The 19617-nt window shown below is 30.3% G+C and overlaps 3 protein-coding genes across 3 annotated transcripts; 2 read left to right on the top strand and 1 right to left on the bottom strand.

Moving 5' to 3' along the window:
* Window positions 1-5679: 5679 nt before the first annotated feature.
* Window positions 5680-13801, bottom strand: LOC124533644. The gene is made up of 12 exons (XM_047109092.1): window positions 12207-13801; window positions 11940-12029; window positions 11176-11248; window positions 10938-11094; window positions 10518-10602; window positions 9776-9934; window positions 8951-9040; window positions 7528-7690; window positions 6809-7053; window positions 6363-6521; window positions 5918-6007; window positions 5680-5838 (listed from the first exon to the last, which is right to left on the bottom strand). The coding sequence occupies exons 1-12, from the start codon at window positions 12264-12266 to the stop codon at window positions 5746-5748; spliced, it is 1464 nt and encodes a 487-aa protein (XP_046965048.1). The 5' UTR covers window positions 12267-13801; the 3' UTR covers window positions 5680-5745.
* Window positions 13802-13932: 131 nt separating this feature from the next.
* Window positions 13933-15459, top strand: LOC124533562 (cartilage-associated protein-like). The gene has a single exon (XM_047108971.1). The coding sequence runs from the start codon at window positions 14302-14304 to the stop codon at window positions 15400-15402; it is 1101 nt and encodes a 366-aa protein (XP_046964927.1). The 5' UTR covers window positions 13933-14301; the 3' UTR covers window positions 15403-15459.
* A 948-nt stretch (window positions 15460-16407) lies between these two features.
* LOC124533486 (zinc finger protein 687-like) lies at window positions 16408-19447 on the top strand. The gene is made up of 2 exons (XM_047108847.1): window positions 16408-17027; window positions 17107-19447. Exons 1-2 carry the CDS (start codon window positions 16897-16899, stop codon window positions 18887-18889), a joined length of 1914 nt encoding a protein of 637 aa, XP_046964803.1. The 5' UTR covers window positions 16408-16896; the 3' UTR covers window positions 18890-19447.
* The last annotated feature ends 170 nt before the right edge of the window (window positions 19448-19617 follow it).

Raw genomic sequence — 19617 nt, 5'->3', positions numbered from 1 at the left:
GTCGATATATTCGCTCATACTGTTCTTTTTAAGTGCAGTAGTTATTATTTTTTATAGCGGTACGGCGCACCTAAGGTAAGGGACGAAAATAAATTTTAAGACTTATTTACTCTTTAAGAAAACGTAAAAAAATATTATACACGAATCCTACTTATACCTACCGGACTTATGGTCAATTTTCAACCAGGACCCAATATTCTAGTGACTCACACAACACTGGCAGGTTGGCAACACTAGAGAATCCACTAGCTGTCTTTCGTGCAGTTAAATTGGACTGATAAAATTGATTAGACCAGTCTGTGAGACGACTAAAACGTCATCATTTCCTAGAACTAGAACATCCGGCAGTAGCTCTAAACGGATGAGTGATACTTCCCATGGACAGCATGTGACAGTATCACACGTGCACGATTATAGATTTAGGGCAGATAGAAAATAAATGTCAAAATATTTAATACTATTCTGTTAGATGTTCTTTGAAACAATTACCGTATAGATTTTTCGGGGCAAACGCAAATACATAATTTTATAACTTTGCTAGACCATGCTTTGACTGTGCCAATTTGTATAAAAAAAAATTTTAATAAGTTTTATACACCATCCATTTAAACACTGTGGAATTCGATTATTGTTTCATAATAACATATATCTCATGAAACACATAATGTATTCAATTAACCCAACATGGTCGTAAATGAAATAAAAAGTTATACATCAAGTACTTTCACGTCAAACCGGAAAAAACAGCGATGAAATAACAAACGAACAACTCTCTATCAGTGTGATTGCTGTTAGATCGTAATAGTTCTTTTGGACATTTCTATGTACAATATTTATCATAATGTTCTTATTATCGCAAAATTTATTTAATTTCAACAATGAAAAATATAATATAACATTTTAATAAAGCTACATAATCTGTTCTAATATTATAAATTCGAAAGTAACTCTGTCTATCGGATGCTATTTTATGGTCGAACCTCCGAAACAAAACCTCCGTCCACGGAAGGTGATAGGCTAAGCCTTTTTTTATTTCTAATATTTGACTCTCAACCACTAAAAGACGAACGAAATTGCTAGCAACAATTAGTAATCAATAAATGAATTTGAATGATTACAAAAAAGAAAATCAATTGCGTATTTTGTATTATAAATGTAAAAGTAGCTGCGTTTTTGCTGTCTGTTCAGTCCACGGGTAAAGCGCTGAACTGATTCTGATAAACTAAACTTTGTACAGAACTATGAACTGCATTACGGACATGTAAGTGTTTTTATTGTTTTTTTTTTTTTCGTTATTAAGTTGTACGAAAGCAAAGCTGTAGGTTAATCTAGTATTTTATAAAATTTCACAAATAATGTACGTATTATTACCAAAACAATTTTCAGTATTCATTCTGCATCAATAGATACACGTTACGTGTAAAAATAAAAGCCCATTTTGGCGTTTTCCTGGTATAAAGTTCAGTTCGTTAAAGTTTATGGTTCAATGATTCAATATCAGACACGAGGTTTAATTTACTTTACATCAACATATCTTTCACAATTACCATATTCGAATAATTCATTGGTCATGTTTTAAAAAGGAAAATTCAACAGAAGTGTCATGACTCTTTTTATATTGCAGTAATCGTCATAAAGATCAATTAACTCCGTTAAAGGTCCTAAAGTCTTCTTTTCAAGTTTGCTTTTAAAACAGTGGCGTAGCTATGGTAGGGTCAGGAGGTGCAGTGCAGCAGGGCCCCGGAGCTCAGGGGGCCCCCTGAGCCCTTAAGGTTATGTACCTAGAAAATCATGACCCTGCGCACAATATTTCTTATTTGATATCTATAATTTTAAAGGGTAATTATTAGTTAAAGAGGGATGGGAAAGAGGGGGTGAGGGCCCGATTCTTTTTCTATGCACCGACGGCCCCCCTAACCCAGCTACGCACTGTTTTGAAACATCATATAAGGATTGATTTACTAACATTATTACGTCAAATCTTTAAACCATTTCTCAATTAATCTAACTTATATTAGCTTAGTTCGACAGTTTCGGGAAACTTTGTAGTACTGATTGAATTTGAAATGATATATTTGGTTTGATAATTAATATTGAGTAGAAGTGTAGATCGTACGTGAAGCTTTAAAAAATTGACTTGGTTATCTAATTCTAATCAAGTAATATAAAATGTATATTTGTAAAAATACGGACTAAATTTATTACCTTATAAACTGTGAAAATCACCTGATAGTATTCATGTCCACAGTCATTTTGATTTTCTTCACTAAAGTATTCTTACACATTTTATTACGTAAGAAGCATGTACGGATTGCCTAGCAGTTGTAATAACAATCGATATCGGCATGGTATAATGAGGTCTGACGATGAGACTAGACTCGCAATGAGCCGCACACCAAGAACTTAATATTTGTTCAGCTATAAATATTGTTAAGAGGATTATCGTCACTAATTTATTTATCAAAATTGTCAGCTTCAATAAACGTATTATCCTAACAACTCATGAATAAGCTTTAACTTAATTATCTGCTATAGGTTCCTCATATTCTGAAGCGGTAACTATACCGACATATAATTATGTACTAGGATTGGATGCATTTTTTTTCTTCCGATAGTTTTCTTTCGCCTCTAAGTGTAACAACAACAACAGTTTGTTATTTCCCACAGCTGGACTAAGGCCTCATCTCCCTCTGAAGAAAAGGTTTGGAACATATTTCACCATGCTGTTGCAATACAGATTGGTTGAATACACATGTCGCAGAATTTCTATGAAATTTGACCTGCACGAGATGAACTATAAATACAAATTAATCACAGTAATATTCAGAGGTGCTTGCCTGGGTTTGAACCCGTAATCATGGATTAAGATGCACGCGTTCTAACCACTGGGCCATCTCAGCTCTCAGCATAATATAGATTGTAAACACGAACATATTATCTGAGATAAAATCAACAGTAACCTATAAGATCAATAAATGGACATTCGCGCCTTTATAATTCACGTTCAAAATTAAAAAATGGAGGCAATCAAAGGCTTCTATATAAAGAAATCAGTGCAACCCAAGCCCGGAACGCCGCGGAAAGTTTTTATAAAAGCGAAATCCATAACCTTCAATGATACAACACCAATAACGATGTAACGAAGTTATTTCATTTTCGAAATGCGCTCGGAAAAAGAACTCGGAAATAGAAGTGTTTGAATACAACAAATTGGCGGATTTGAAAGTAAAAATATTTAATTTGGGGCCTAATGACATCTTTCTTAGTCGGACTTTCTTGTCCGTAGAAATATTGAAGTGCATTTTAGAATGAAACCTGGATTTTTACTTGAGATCTATAGAACATGATGTTCGGATATTCATATTACTTTCAGATCAGATATTATAACGAAGGATTATGACTTATTCATTGTCTACGAACTGATGCAGTAAGCTGGCGATTCTTAAGCCATTAGTCTTCGAATAATAAATAAAACGATAACGAAGGTTCTATAAGATGCAGATATATTTGTATTGTAATAAATATTTCGTTTCATTTTTAGGCAATATTTTTTTCTTTTGATCTATAAAGAAACTAAACAGACTTTAGAGTAGGTATGTTTGTATGTAATACACGTGGACTTGAGATAGGGTAGTGAAGAAAATTGACCGCAGCAGCCTTCGAAACATATAAGCATATACGATATAAGATATAGAGGGAAGCCAACCCTATGAGAGTCAGCAATTTAACATTTTTGAAGTAAAAGGTGTGTCTGTCAGACACACCTTTCGATAATATGAAACGTTCGTATATATTTGTATAAAATTGTAAATACCATTCAATTATAATCTTGAGAGTTTGTAAGCTATCGAAAAATCGTGAACGGTTATGTTTATTTATAATAAAATGTATTAAATGTCAATGGTATAGATTTATATGTATACCATTTTATATTTTTATATCTTTCGATTAGGTTCAATTAACTTAACGGTTACATTAACTAAACTAATTGAGAGATTCTAAATTATATTCGAAATGCATTCATCCAAATTCATGATGCTGATGATGATGACGATTTAATGACGATATTACTTTCGAAACTATTTTTAAAACTTGAATTTTCAAACAAGAAGTAGATTAAATAGTTATCTTCCAAAGGCCGATTTAAAAAGTAACACAAAGTCATAAATGTTACTTAATTAAACAATACCGTGTTCTCTTCTTTAATAAGTTGAACCAATGATGACAAAAACAAATAAATCGAAAAAATGGACCTCATTGACTTTACCGAAAAGTATGCCAAAAAAAGCTGACTATGTGCCCTGTACTTGGGGTATAAATCTGTCTAGCAAAAGGTCTTGTATCTTCTCTCTTCTTGCGCTTTTAATGTAAAAAATTCTCATCTCGATGTGTACGTATCAATTACGTAAACAATTTTGAAAAAATATTTAAAAGCATGTTCGTGATGATAGGAAATATAAATAAAAAATCTCGGGAAAGATAGCTTAGGAAAAAAATGCTGATAATAACAAATTCAGGAACTTTGTATATTTATTTATATTACTTGTGATTATTTTTAATTATTAAAATAAAAAATGTTAATAAATGTAATATAAGTATTACGGAGAAAAGGGAATCAACGTTATATAAATTAAGTTATTTCACCTATGTCCGATCGACATTTTTAGCTAAATCCACTAAACAATCTTTACAGATACGATTATATTCGATTAAAAATCTTTCCCATGGTGTCCACATACTCCCAATATGCGTCTCTTTATTCGCAAGTCACTGCATCCTATAACAATCTTTCGCACATACATGGGATTTTGCCCTCTCATGGAGTTATATAGAGACGAAATTTCAATTATTTTTTTATGTTAGATGGCATACAGCTAGATAATTTAATAATCTGTTTGTTTTTTTTAATAATTATGCAGATCAGTCAAAATAAAATATGTTGGAACAACATTTTTTAAAATAATTCTGAGATAATAGGTAAGCTTTGCAAAATTGATTTCTTACTTTAAATATCTACACGTATCACGTAGTTCCAGGGAAGAAAGGGAGCTTACAGCATGTATTTTTATTGTTTGTACTAGAGACATTACGTATTTTTCGGCCTATGATATGACAACGTGAAATACTTTACCGTATCCAGACACGAAACTCGCATTCAAGTCGTCATAGATGCTTCCCGGGCATGGCTCCAACGTAAGTACCTTACCTGTATCAGGGAGCAAGACGGGTGGCATCAACCCTACCCTACCGGAAGTATGCCGCTTGTTGTTCTCGGTACCCTGAAACACTCTCAAGGCGTGGCGTCCCGCTATAACAGAGAAGGATCCTGGATATAGTATGGCAGTCAACCAATACATACCTATGTTTATTGACAAAACTACTTTATTACTGTAAATTCAGATTACACTCCTTTAAATTTATTTAAAGAGTCATCTAAAAAAGGGTATTTTTCTTTTATTCCTTTTAAGAATTTTACCCCCTACAAACTCAAACACTAAAATTTATTACTTAGCTTGATTATTGTATTGATTGACTATAGTAAAAACATTTTTTTTATATGCAAAAAATACGAAAAAATCTCAAAAACCGTAATAAATAAAAATCATCCATTATCATTTCTATTTAATATATATATATTTAAGAAATCTAAACTTAAATTAAGAATAACGTTATAAAGTTATAAAACAAAGTTTATAAATAGACAATTCAAACGCCGTACAAGTAATTTCTTGCTTGTAAAACATTTTAATTAGCAATAGGAATGTATATTTGCCAGATATTGCTTGGCAATTCCTTTCCATATACATCTAAGCTTGTTTTCATCAAAGGCGCACAAAGCTGAAATTAATTATACATTTTTTCTTATATCTTACTATAGTATATTATAAATGACAACGAATTATATAATTAAGTTTACTTTTCCATGAAATCCCATTGCCCAGCAGCCAATGTTAATACCTAAGTTCACATTAGTGGCACAGTGATTGATTATGATGTCCGTATTTACCTGAAATGAGGAAACGGAAAGTATTTTAATTTCAGAAAATATCTAAGACATTTCTCAATTTTAATGTAATGTACGATTTAGATGTATTAGGTTTATACAAATAGTAATTTCTTTCTTTACACGAACCTTATTATGTATTCTAAAGCGACGTATACACATGCTAATTTTATTAGGTTGATTTAGTATAAAACAATATTATAAATTCTTACCAAGACCTTTTTCAAAATCTGATTGGTAAGAAAAGAGCTACCTACATTTTTATCGTTATTATGAAATGGTTTCATAACATAGTAATTAATAATGCAAGGTTGTGCTTTATTCTATATTATTATTCCTATATTATCTGTAATCTCACTTGCACTGGTTTCCCCTCTTGCTCAAATCTAGTAATATTTGGTCCCTGAATAGGCAGGATGCGCCATCTTGTATTAGATACCGGATGTTTGCTAAGGTATAGTGGAAACATTCCGCTGAGGCCAGGTATTGGGTTTGGATCATATCTTACATAAAGGGGCTGTAACAATGTATTTAACATGTATATTTATTTTAAAACATATATGTATACGAAAATCATTTAAAAACAAACTAATTGATTAGTAACCAAACCTACTTATAAACAATTTTTTTTAATTTGCAATGAACTAAAAATTACTCACTTTTAGTGGAGTTTTATGTCAATTCGTTTCTAAAATGGCAAAATAACACAACCAAATCTCAGAGTACTGATAGCGCCATCTAGTATTAAGTTATGATAATACCCTAACAAATTTTAATTAATTCCTTAAATCTATTATACTTTACCTTATTCCTTGCAACGGAAGACGAAACGGTTAGAAGAAATTCCTGATTATATTTAAGAGTTTCTTCTTCACGGTTGCAATAATCAGCGCTGGTTATAATGAAAGTGCTTCTTTCTGCGGGTTGAATATTTGTTAGGCCTACTAAAGTACATCCATCCTCCAGGTCTTGAGAATAATTAATTTCATTTGTCGTTATCCGACCTCCGAGAAGTAAACCTTTTTTATCATCCCTCGGCGGATCTGTTGCTGTATTCAGATGTTATAAGTTTTATTATGTTGTAAAGATCTTTGCTAATAGGTTTATTATTTTTTTATTGTTTGAGAAATAAATATATATTAATTATGCTAATAAAATTGACTTAATTTATCATTCAATATAATATATTGATTAGTCGATTTCATAAATATTTATTGAAAATGGAAACCGTTTAATTTCATAAAATATCGTAAACGAAAAAAATGTTTGACTCACTGTAGTGCTATATTACTATATACATTGAAAAAAAAAATTTAAAACGAAAAAAATATCTTCAAGTCTGAAAATAATTAAAATTTTACAGCAAACAGAATACCTAAATCGTCCAAATACCTTCAATTTCGATCAGTAAAAAAATTTTCACTGAAAGCAATGAATGGTCATTATAAGTCGTTCTCTCAAACGATATTGGAATATTAACGAGATTACGTAGCAACCTGAGCCTTACTTATTTTATTGCTAACCTGGCACGTGGGGCGCGAGGAGGGAAATTTTAGCGCCAAAGCCAATAGTGCCCGACGATTGAGTCAACACTGTTGGCTTATTAAGGTTTTCAGACATTTTTCTATATTTAGCCAACATCAAATCACCTCTTTTCATTTGCTCGAGGAATTTGTTTAGTTTGTACTACGGATTAAATTAAATTAATATTATTTGACTTGCTATAAGTAATTTGTTTTACAAAGGCGAGATTACCTCTTCTAATTTGGAAGCTTCGTACCAATTACCGAGAAGAACGCGATTGCAATAAACAATGCCTTTATCTTCCTCCACCTTCAGCATGTTATATAAAGACTAAAATAACCCTGAACATTGCGAAATAAGTAAACAGAATGACATAAATATAATTATGACAATTTTTTTTTGTTTTTATAAATTTAATATTTTTCAATTCAATAAGACCAGTCCTATTGGGACTGTAGTGGTGGACAATGTACAGATTAAATATAAACTAGCGACCCGCCCCGTCTTCGCACGGATGCAACACTAATACTAAATATATTACAGAAAAAACCGCTTAAAAATCCGTTGCATAATTTGACAGATTTATAGGGATAGGTAGACACATCGGTAAAAGCATTTCAGAACAAGAACAACCTTCAGTAATGAAGCATACGAAAGAGAAGAAGAAGGGATATAAGGACAGCGAAAGGGACTTTGTTTCATACTATCTAGTAGTAAGTTTAAGATTTTAGCCTGTAATTCAATAAAACACTTATCCGTATGAGTTTTATATCCCAATGAAGAATTAGTTTTTTTTTTAATTTTTATCAAATTTAGCTTCGAGGCTCGTTTCGCCTTGTTTTGATTCCTTTTATTTATTTAATTTGAAAAGTATTTGGTAAGTGTATGTTCGTACAAAAAAAATATAGAAAACGAAAATGAAATACCAACGATTCATTTAATCATTTTATTAGGTTAATTAATTGTACATTAGAAATTATAAATTTACTAATGAAAAGGTCGAGATAACGTATTCAATTTTCTTCTATGGTTTCAAAATGTATACTTTTGTGTGAAGGACGCTTTAAAGAAAATTTGTGTTATTATCATTAATCCTTTGTCTTGGTCTCTACATCGCTGACTAAGGTAAATATATTCTCTGCTGTATGCCTTCCGTGAATATCAACGTAATTACGACACGTCACTCCACATTCCTGAAATTATAAGAGATGATTACCTCTCTAGGCCCATGTGTATAATTATCTCTTATATACTATACTGTTAGTACATTGTTCTATTTAACAAAGAGAAATACATCGGAGCGAAAATTACATAACATATGAAAAAATAGCAATGAGTAAACACAACACCAATTATTTGGATGATACAATTGAAACAACAAAAATGAAAATGAATTTTATGTAATTTTAATTATCTACTCACGGGTCCGAAAAAGGTTTGCATCCAATTTTGATTCATTATACATAAACTCTTGTCCGCTACGCAATTTTTTATGACGAGTCTTGCGCTGGTCTAATATTACAATATTATTGCTTATTTATATTAAGCCTTAACTTAAAATAAAAATAAAAATACTCATATAACGTATCTATTTTATATTAGTCAAAATAAAGGCGGCACTACACATTTGGTCTAAACCTTCATTTCAACACGATGAGAAATATGGGTGCATAATCATTCCCAACCAATTACCATTATTTACCACGAAAAGTTCCACAACCATGGTGACATTTTATTATAGATAAAATAAGTCTGTATTGGCTGTACTTGTTAAGTGTTAGGCTTGAGAGAGTAGTCAAATAAGCTTTCTTGGTGTTCAAGTCTGCTTCATACCAAATTCAAATTTGGATCAGTAGTTTGACCATGAAAGCGCAGTAGAGACAAACAGGGTTACTTTTTTATTTAAAATATAAGTACAGATGAACTGTTATATGATGTTAATGTTAATTTTTATTTTATGTTATAGGCTGGCGTACGAGCATTTGGGCACCATCACCAATAGACAATGACGCTGTAAGAAATAATAACTATTCCTTACATCGTCAATGTGCCACCAACCTTGGGAACTAAGATGGTATGTCCCTTGTGCCTGTAGTTACACTGGCTCATTCACCCTTCAAACCGAAACACAACAATAATGAGTACTGTTATTTGGCGGTAGAATAACTGATGAGTGGGTGGTACCTACCCAGACGGGCTAGCACAAAGCCCTACCACCAAGTAATTATGTTTGTCTAAAATAAATACCTTTATGGGACTACCGAGACCTTCAAGGCGATCTCGAGGAAGAAGAGGCATTGTTGTCCAACGACAACTGCTATCTTTTGTAGTACTTAAGCTAATAGGCATTCTGTCTGCAGGCCCCGGCACACCCTCTACTGAGTATCGTACATACAAAGGCGGGGCCTAAGTAAAACATTAAATTAATCAATACCTATTTTAAGAATCAATGAAGTCAATTATAATTTAAAACATGTTTAGATATTTTTGAAATGTTTATGTCACTAAATTACACAGAAAATATAAGATACAGATTTCGCACGTCACATCATAAAAATAATTTGTATAATTTATATTTCAACGGTAGGGGGGCAAGTGGTGTGTCTAATGGTACGTGGTTATGTCTGCCTATATAACTGTATGAAATATCAAACATTCTTTATTCTGTAAATAATGTCCAATAGATTATCTGTCCAAACACGCTGCCAAGTGAAATTTATAATTTCAATTAATTAACTTTTGTTCGTATATATTTAATCGTATAAATTGTTCAGTTCTCGGAAAGGGTTTTCGTATTTCAATTTCGTAATACAAAGTAAATAAATGATTGTCGGTCGAATCTAGATAAATAAATATTGTAATGAAGCTTGAATCCATAAAATGTAAAGTATATTAATAGTAGTATTTTTGGAAAATTAAAATGTTCTGGACAACATATTATTAAAAATTTGTATGTCATTAAATTTTATACTCGCTTATATTATTTTACCTGAGGATCACCGTAATTTTCCGCCTTTAATATAAACTCGTCCCCATAATTCACTTTCTCGCCATAGACATTCTGATCTTTAGTGCTAAAAATACATTGATTTTAAAAATTATATACAGATATCAGAACGAAATAATAAGGTCATCTTTTTATAGATTGATGATCTAGATTGATGTCAAAATATACAATAATATTTAACAAAATGATTGTTATGTTTTAGATTAAATACTAAAGTAAAATACGAGCTCGGTTTAAGTTAACCGACCAATCTTTAATCTTATCATTTTTTTATACTAATGAGATACCTACGTGGGTGCGAATTTGACACTACATTTTTTTAAGACAACTATATAAGGATAATAGTAGTATTCCATATAATATAACAACACTCAAAACCAAAAAAATACAAGCAAATAAAACCTTAGTACAACGAAGGTATTTCTACAACAGGGTGTTGTGATTGGCGACAATGTCATCAAGCAGCCGTCATTAATATTTTGCATGTAATCCACTTGCCTTTCGTTAACCAGACTCGATAAAGCCAATCCTGTCTTACCTCGAGTTGCACTGTTTTTTACTAAGTAAAATAAGAATTATTGTTATTATTTTATCCGTATCATTGATACAATTCACTAATGTTTTAAAAAAGTTATATTACCTGGCATATCCGAGGCCACAACCTGAACGTTAAAACCATATAGGACAAACGTCCCACTAATAGCTAACGGTCTCTGTAAGAATGGGTAAGATTTCAAAACTTCGAATATAATAATTCTGATAAGATTAATGAATAAAGAATAGAAATATTTTATTAGAAATATTCATATAGTAGATAATCTTTATATTTTTATATTTTTTATTTATTTATTGGTACAAAAAAATATTACAAAAATAAACTTATATATACATACATATATGAGTATACAAAAAAAGTATGACTAGTTTTAAATATGACTATTTGCTAAGTACTTTATTTACATGTGGTTTGGCACTTTAAAAACACTAAAACAGTGAAACTTATTATCCTTTATGGGTTATTAACATAACCTGTGTTAAGGATAATTAGCCCAACCTCTACTGGAAAATTAAAATTAACATTAAGTACATGCATGGCAGAGTCCTTTGAAGAAGTAAAAACAAATTTAAGAAATAAATATAACAAAACAAAAACAAAAAATACGTTTATATGATGGAGAAAGTAAAAAAAAAAGCGCCACAGTTGAAAGCAGGAATGAGTATGTGTGTGTGTTGAGTGTTTCTGTGTGTGATGTGATGTATGTATGTGAACGTTTGTGAGGATGTGATAAGATAATGTAATTTGTAGATCATCAGACACAATTTAGAATGTTGTACTAAAATATTTTTCAGTTTTTTTTTTTTTTTGTTTTTTATTATATAAGAGTTATCATTTAAAATAAGTACCTCTTTAAGTAAATTACTGAATAAAGTTCTTGAACGTTGTAGCAAAAGTTCACGCCTATCTCGTTTGCGCAGAAACAGCTTAAACTCGTACTGTAACACATGGAATTCATTACAATTTGATAAATTCCTTCAAATACCTATTAAAAAGTGTAAAAGACAATAAATGTTTGTATTGTTTCGTGTCTGTGTTGTAATACATTTGGATAAAAGATAACTTTACTAACAAAATAAACTTGAATTAAATCATTAGAACAAAATATATTTCACCTCATTTTTAAGCCTTTCTTCACTCCAATTTCCAACTAAAACAGCATTATTATAACTCATACTTCAATTTAAAAATCTTTCAAAAAGACAAATAAAGTAATAAAGTAATCAAAACAAATATCACAGATCATATAACAAATGTATATTTTCATGTCACTTAAGTCAAAAAATACTCTTTGTCTTAATTTAACCTATTTGTATGATTACTTTTTTGTAACGTGGGAGGCATTAAACTTCTGCACCCTGCCTGCTTCGATGTGACTATATAACATGACATGATGTGTTATGCCATGCTCATCTCTTTGCCAACAGCCATGAAAGGTTCTATGAAGATAGTACCTACTTTTTAGTAAGTTAGATGAAACTTGGAGTACAATACCGCTTACGTGAGTAAAGCATAAGCAGCGTAAGAATAAAATATGGTGACAGTGGCTGAATAGAAACACTTGATGATTTGAATTTATGGCACCTTTTACTAGGATGTGTAGTCCTCGTCCTACTTCCCGAGGTAGAGGCTGTGTATACATATGTTACAATGTTTTGTTTTTATAAGAGAACACTAGTTCATACATTTAGTGCTACCGACAGGGGTATCGAAATAAGCTTCTTATAATGTTTAAAAAATTATCATTAAATTTGGACCATGTCTGGCCATGCTTAAAATACTTTATAATTATAACTACATAACTTCACAACAATTTGAACATTACTCAACTTTTTTTATCTTTTGCATTTTAGATGCTATGCATGCAAAAAGTAAGAAAAGTTAAGTAATGTTAAGTCAAGTATGTTTCGGCATTACCGCTATGGGACCTTCAAATGCACGAATAGATTTGCGGATAATTATTGCAGTCCGCGCGTATCTAGATAAAGGACAGGTTCCACCTTTCAAGGCGCCAAGAGCAGTGATCATCTATGATGTGAAAGTACACCCCACGCCGTGGAACAAGAGAATGTTCTATTTTGTACCCCTTGTAAGAGTAAAAACATCCGGTATCAGCCGGAGACGATTTCTAGGTCTCGGTAAACTCAAATTCCCATTAGTTAAGGAGGTGATTTTTGTCGGATTACATGATGTCTCTTGTCAAAGGATTTCAATTACACTTTTCCGCCAAGGTTATTTTAATGATACACTAAAAAGGATTCTTGCCACCATTTATTTTTCCGTTCTCATTGATCTCGTAAAAGCAGCCGTCATTGTAGATGATCTCAAGAGCTTTAATTGAGTGACATTGGTTTCCTAAGAATATACTGTCGGACGGTACATGCGGTTACAAGCTGACATCCATCTCATATTACAGATACAAAGTTTTGTGTTAAATTGTCTCCTGGCATTGAAGTAGTATTGTAAAAAGTTTCATTAATGATAAAACACTTCCACTAGTGAGAGGGGTTGCTGATTCATTTTTTACCGAGATGATTGGAATTACGATTCAACGGGAAATAATTCTAGCATACTTGCCACATTCCCATATGGTCATAATTAGTACAGTAACTATTTTTAATTTTTACTTGTTTTTAGGTAACTCCTTAACGTGTTAGGCTGAATATGGAAGAACGTTTTCTAGGAGAAAAGAAACAAAACAAGCAAGTATACTTGTCAAGTGTCATTTGTCAATGTCAATGAAGCGCGGTAAAATATAAACGTTAAAAAAACTTTTTGTAATGTTACGGTGTAGAGTTTCAACACGTATAATATTACAAATATAATTTATACTAATGTTGTCGTGTTATTTAATAAGATAGCCAGTAGAAATATACTTTTACGATACTTAACGCTATTGCTAATCTACGAGAATTGTCACGCACACATCAATTTTACAAATGTTAGATAAATTATTATCATATAAACTTATACATATTCACGTACATAAAACATGATGCACACTATAACATTTTTTCACGAAACCAATCTAATAATCGTTCCATAGCATTTGGTAAACTGATTCAATGTAGGTCATAAGTTCGTTGTTACTCACTGAGGTCATACATGTTGATACTAATAATAGTTTTAACAGCATACACTATCAATTTGTGAACGTTATTTTTTTCTCATGTGAATATAATTATTCCAACTTCTTTTCACAATTAAAATATGATCATCATGTATAACAAACTAGCTAAGCTTATAATATTTATAAGTATTATTGTGCATTGTGAGTGTCTTAAATTTTCATCACTAGATACAGTTTACAAAAAAGCGGTAGATGCGTTTTCAAAAGAAAGATGGTCTGAGTGTATATTACAATTTGAAGGATCATTACATTTATACAAAGTTTACAAAACAATAAATGTTAACTGTAGGCTAAAATGCAAATCAGAAAATCATAACACATTCACTGGAAATATAGATGATCTTAAGATATTTGAATATTTCCTTACTCTAAAAGATTGTTTATCTCAATGCCAGAAAGAAGAGTTTGAAAGTGTTCATATGTATAATAATGTATCTGATGCAATATTATACAACATGCAATCAAAAAAGCCATATGAATATTTACATTTATGTTACTTTGAAATGAATGCCTTACCGAAAGCAGCTTCAGCTGCATACACTTATCTTGTAGCTAACTCTGATGATATAGCAATGAAAAGAAATGTGGAGTACTACATACAGCAACCTGAAGTTGATGTTAAGGAAGTAACAGATCTAGAAAGTGAAGACTATCAAATCTTATATAAATTAGGCATACAAGCTTACAAAAGTAACAACTGGGGTAATACAATCGCCAACATGGAGGAAACTCTAACAGATTATCTAACATGGGAGAATTCATGTCGTGCAGAATGTGAACATCAATCGGAGCAAGAAGTGTCTCCTGAATTTATAATAACTGTTGCCAATAATATATTACCTCTCCTTATATGCAGGCAAAAGTGCCAGGAAAATCTAAAACCATTGTATGATTCTGGTGCTGAGTTATTAGCTGATGTATTGAATTATTTGCAAATTTCTTATTATCACTCAGACAGATTTGATGATGCTGCTAAAGCAGTTGCTAGCTATTTAACAATATTTCCTAGCGATGAAGATATGTTGGAAAATAAACGGATGTATGAAACACTTGTTCAGCAAAAAAGTTTTACAGAAAGAACAGATATTGTTCACTATTTAAAGCGGGATAAATATGAAAAACATTTGTTAAATTTTTTTCTTAAACAAGATAATAGTGATCTTAATGCCAATTCAATATAGGCTATAAATTATGATTATTGCTTTGAACTATTTACTACATAATTATTATTTTTAAAAGATATATTAATTTTTCTTTTTTAAATATAATTTTCTTTGTGAATGTATTAAAGTGTGGAAATAATAAAGAAAAGTACATATATACTTTATTAATGGCTGTTTTTTTTTTGAAGAGATAGAAATTGATAATGATATTAAAAATTATGATAAAAATAGGAGGAAAAATACAGGCTGTTTTTGGGAGCAACAAGAAATCTCATTTTATTTATGTAATTGATTAAATAAGGATTGAATTTGAATACCTTGAAGACTCAAATATGTGCTGCTGTTTACTTTGACAAATAAATACATATTTTCAAATTAAAGAAGGAACTTCTTATGTCATTGTTAAAATCTATATTTATACTAATTATTAAGCTTTTTAAAGAACTTGGATAGTCAAGGCTTATCTTTAATACTTATAACAAAAAAATATTATTTAACTCTAAAAACCTAATTTTAGACTAATTTTTTTTAAATTATTTAGATTATATTATCACCATGGAAGCTCAGATTATCATCGACATCAATTATGAACAAATCATTATCAAAAATTATGTTTTTTTGGTCTTTGGAAAAGACACTGCACACATACCCTCTCTCTCTCTCTCTCTTTCTGTCTTAAATAGATTACGTAAGGAATATTTGTAAAATTATAGTCACTAAAACCCAAAAAACAAATATAGCAATGAATTTGTCTTTAAAGACTTTGACGTCACAAATTAATGTAAATTAAAATAAATAGCGTTTTGCTTCTTCATAATTCATACAATACATAATGGCTGTACATTTTCTCCTTACCTAAAATGTATATAAATAGAATTTTACGTGGGAAATTTAGCCTATTTCCTTCTAAAGTACTGCCGAAATTCATAATAAAAATAGATTTTTATATAATTTATTATATAAAAATCTGACTTGAATCATTTACTTTCAAAATAAAATAAAACTAGTAACTATCACAGCCCGCATAATAATTTACAAAAACATACGGTACTCACTGGTAATGGTAACCCTAATGGCTTTTTTCGTATTGGCGAAACTATTGGTTTGGCTGTCATATGTATATGGAAAATTAGAGGTGTTGATATAAAATATAATATAAAACTATTGTTAAGATTTAGGGAAAAAGTGAATTTTATAAATACATCATCACATTTTTTATTTGCACAGACTTACAAAAAAGTTAATCTTTCTTTTGTTGGATATTAATTACCATTAATGTAAAGGAGGGAAAGAGACAACATAATAATGACTTTTTAAACTCAAAAAAAAAAATATATGTTAGAAAATGTTTAAAAAAATCTAAATTTTATATACTACTATAAGTGCAATGTGAAATTAAATATCACAAATAGTTTATATGAATATAAAATAAGTTACTGCTACACTTTTATAGCAAAAGAATGCTATTAAAGTGTTAATAAAGTGTATCTCAGAACTTTTAAAGGTGCAGATATGAGTTCAGATATTAATTGTGACAGACTGACTATTAAAAATATTTTATTTACCAAAGCTTTACCAAACTACACAATTCCTGTAACAACAGATGGCTATAAAATCTTCCCTTGTACTGATTGTGGAGATAAGTAAGTTGCATTAAAATTTTTATATTTTAATATAATTAAAATACACATATTCTATTGAAGACCAAAAATTATGTTACAGGTTTCTCTTTGAATCCAGCTATAATGATCATATAAACCGGAAGTCTTTGAAGATCACATATTTTTGTCGATACTGCAGTAAAATTATAATAAACAAGAATCGATGCAGGTTGTTATCTCATATCAGATCCCATGCATTTAAGACAGCTACGATAAATGTCAGTGACATTAAAATTGAACCCCTGCCAATTCAAGATATTAATTGGACTTTACCACACAACTCTCAAGTTGAAGTTCAGACAACAATTGAAGACAACTGTAACACATGTTATGAATGCAGAGAAAGTATAAACAGAACAAATAAAATTCATGAAGACAGAGCTGCACATTATATGAAATATACAAATATGGTATATTCATGTCCGGTCTGTATGTTTTCATTACCAAGTATATGTGCAATAACGGCACATTTACGTATTCATTTAAGAATTCCTCCTTATTACTGCCCAGAATGCGGCATTCATTTGTCTACCAAAAGTATTTCCTACCCATATAATCATGATTGTGAAGGTTTTAATATGATCAGAGCTACTACAAGAATTAAGTGTCCCAACAAACTTTGTAACAAAATTATTCACCCTAATGATTTCAGGATGCATGTTAAAAGTCACATGAAAAAAGTTTACAAATGCCTCTTGTGTTCAGTGATGTGGTTTAATGCACCACCTAAAATTCAACATTATCCATGTAAGACCAATGATAAGCTTTTAAGTTGTTTTTCATGTCAAATATGTCCAAATCAACTATTGGTCAAAAATGAAGTTAACAAACATTTGAACTTTCATTATAAACATTTAACAGAACAAAACCTTAATCATGTATATCCATGCATGTCTTGTAATTACATATGCTATGAATTACATAATTTAATCAACCATTTTATAAATAAACATGCATCCAATGAAATGAAAAAAATGTTAATAAAAATATTTCATGATAACAGTACTAAAGCTAACAAGGGTTATTATCGCGTAGTTAAAAAATGTGACAAATGTTTGAGAAGTTTCATATACAGGTGTGAGTATGAAAGTATAAAAATTTTACCAAATGAGTGCCCTTATAAATGTTCTCCAAATAAGATTACATACACACAGAAGGAGACAAATGAAAATCTTCAAATTGTGTGCTATTTATGTAAGAATAAGATTAGTGAAAATTGGGATGATATTAAAAAACATTTTGCTATTTTTCATAAGAACCATAAATGCTTAGATCTAAAAGTGATGTTAACCAAAATCGATACAGATATTACTCGTCCGAAAAATAAGAGTTTAAACCTTAAAAGCAAAAGAAATATAAAGCAAAGATTAAAAAATAAGTTCAGAAAAATAAATAACGATACCAAAAGAAAAATTAATATACCATTACAGTCGCCAATTGAACATGGGCCAATCAATGAAAATGTATGTCACATATGCAATTACCAGTGTGAAGATAAGCAAATGCTTGAAACTCATATAATTACTCACAGAGACCCATGTATGGCATATCAATGTCTTGAATGTGGGCAGTGCTTTGTTGTTAAACCTTCTTTTTCAACACACTTACTGTTACAACATAACATAGCAGACGTTAACGAATATATCAATAAAAAACAATGCTATAATGAATCTGCTTTGTTAAAACAACCTAATAATACGAATTCCGAAGATGAACCAATTCAAGAAAATCAATGTAAAATTTGTAGAGATCAATTTGAAAATCCTATCGATTTAGAAAAGCACTTCAGAGTTCATGGCATGGCATTTCTTATGAAAAATACAAATAAAAATAATAGTCCATAACATCAGAGTTTTTTCTTTCGATCTTAGAATCAAATGTCAAGATAGGTGTTCTAGCAATATTTGTACTATAATTAGAACTCTAATTTGTCTAGAAATTAAGAAAATGTTATCCTGAATATTTTACGGGCCACAAAATCTATCACATAATAGCTGACATACTACATATTAGGAACCTATATTTAAATTTTTAATTCTAACAAAAGTCCAATTAAATTTAAATATTTTTCTTTTACATATTACTAGTTGTCCGCGGCTTCGCTTACGTTTTAAGGGTATTCAGGGCTAGGCAAAAAATTAGCCTATAGTCTTTCTAGAGATCTAAGCCGACTTCATTACAAATTTCGTCAAATTCGGTTTAGTGTTTAGCTGTGAAAGAAATACAGACAGCCAGAGTTACTTTCGCGTTTATAATATATATTTTTTAAATGATAACATGATAATAGATTATATATGCGATTTGTAGTCATTACAATGATTTATACTTTTTTTTATTCATATTAAAATTATTATTTGAATAATAAATACTATGTAAGGAGTTAGCCACATGCATATTACTGTAGTCCATAATTGTTATACTTTATTGTAAAAATAAAATACTTATGCTATAATCTCACTTGCTTTATTTTCTATAACATTCTTAATTAAATTGTTTTACCAAAAATACTTTATTTATAACTACACAGATTAATTTTATATATTACAAAAATCCTATTTATTTATTCTAAATA

Source organism: Vanessa cardui, chromosome 1 (genome assembly GCF_905220365.1).
Source record: "Vanessa cardui chromosome 1, ilVanCard2.1, whole genome shotgun sequence".
In the NCBI taxonomy this organism is placed as follows: Eukaryota; Metazoa; Arthropoda; class Insecta; order Lepidoptera; family Nymphalidae; genus Vanessa; species Vanessa cardui.
The sequence above is the reverse complement of the archived record's forward strand: the minus strand, read 5'-3'. Positions and strand labels throughout refer to the sequence as shown.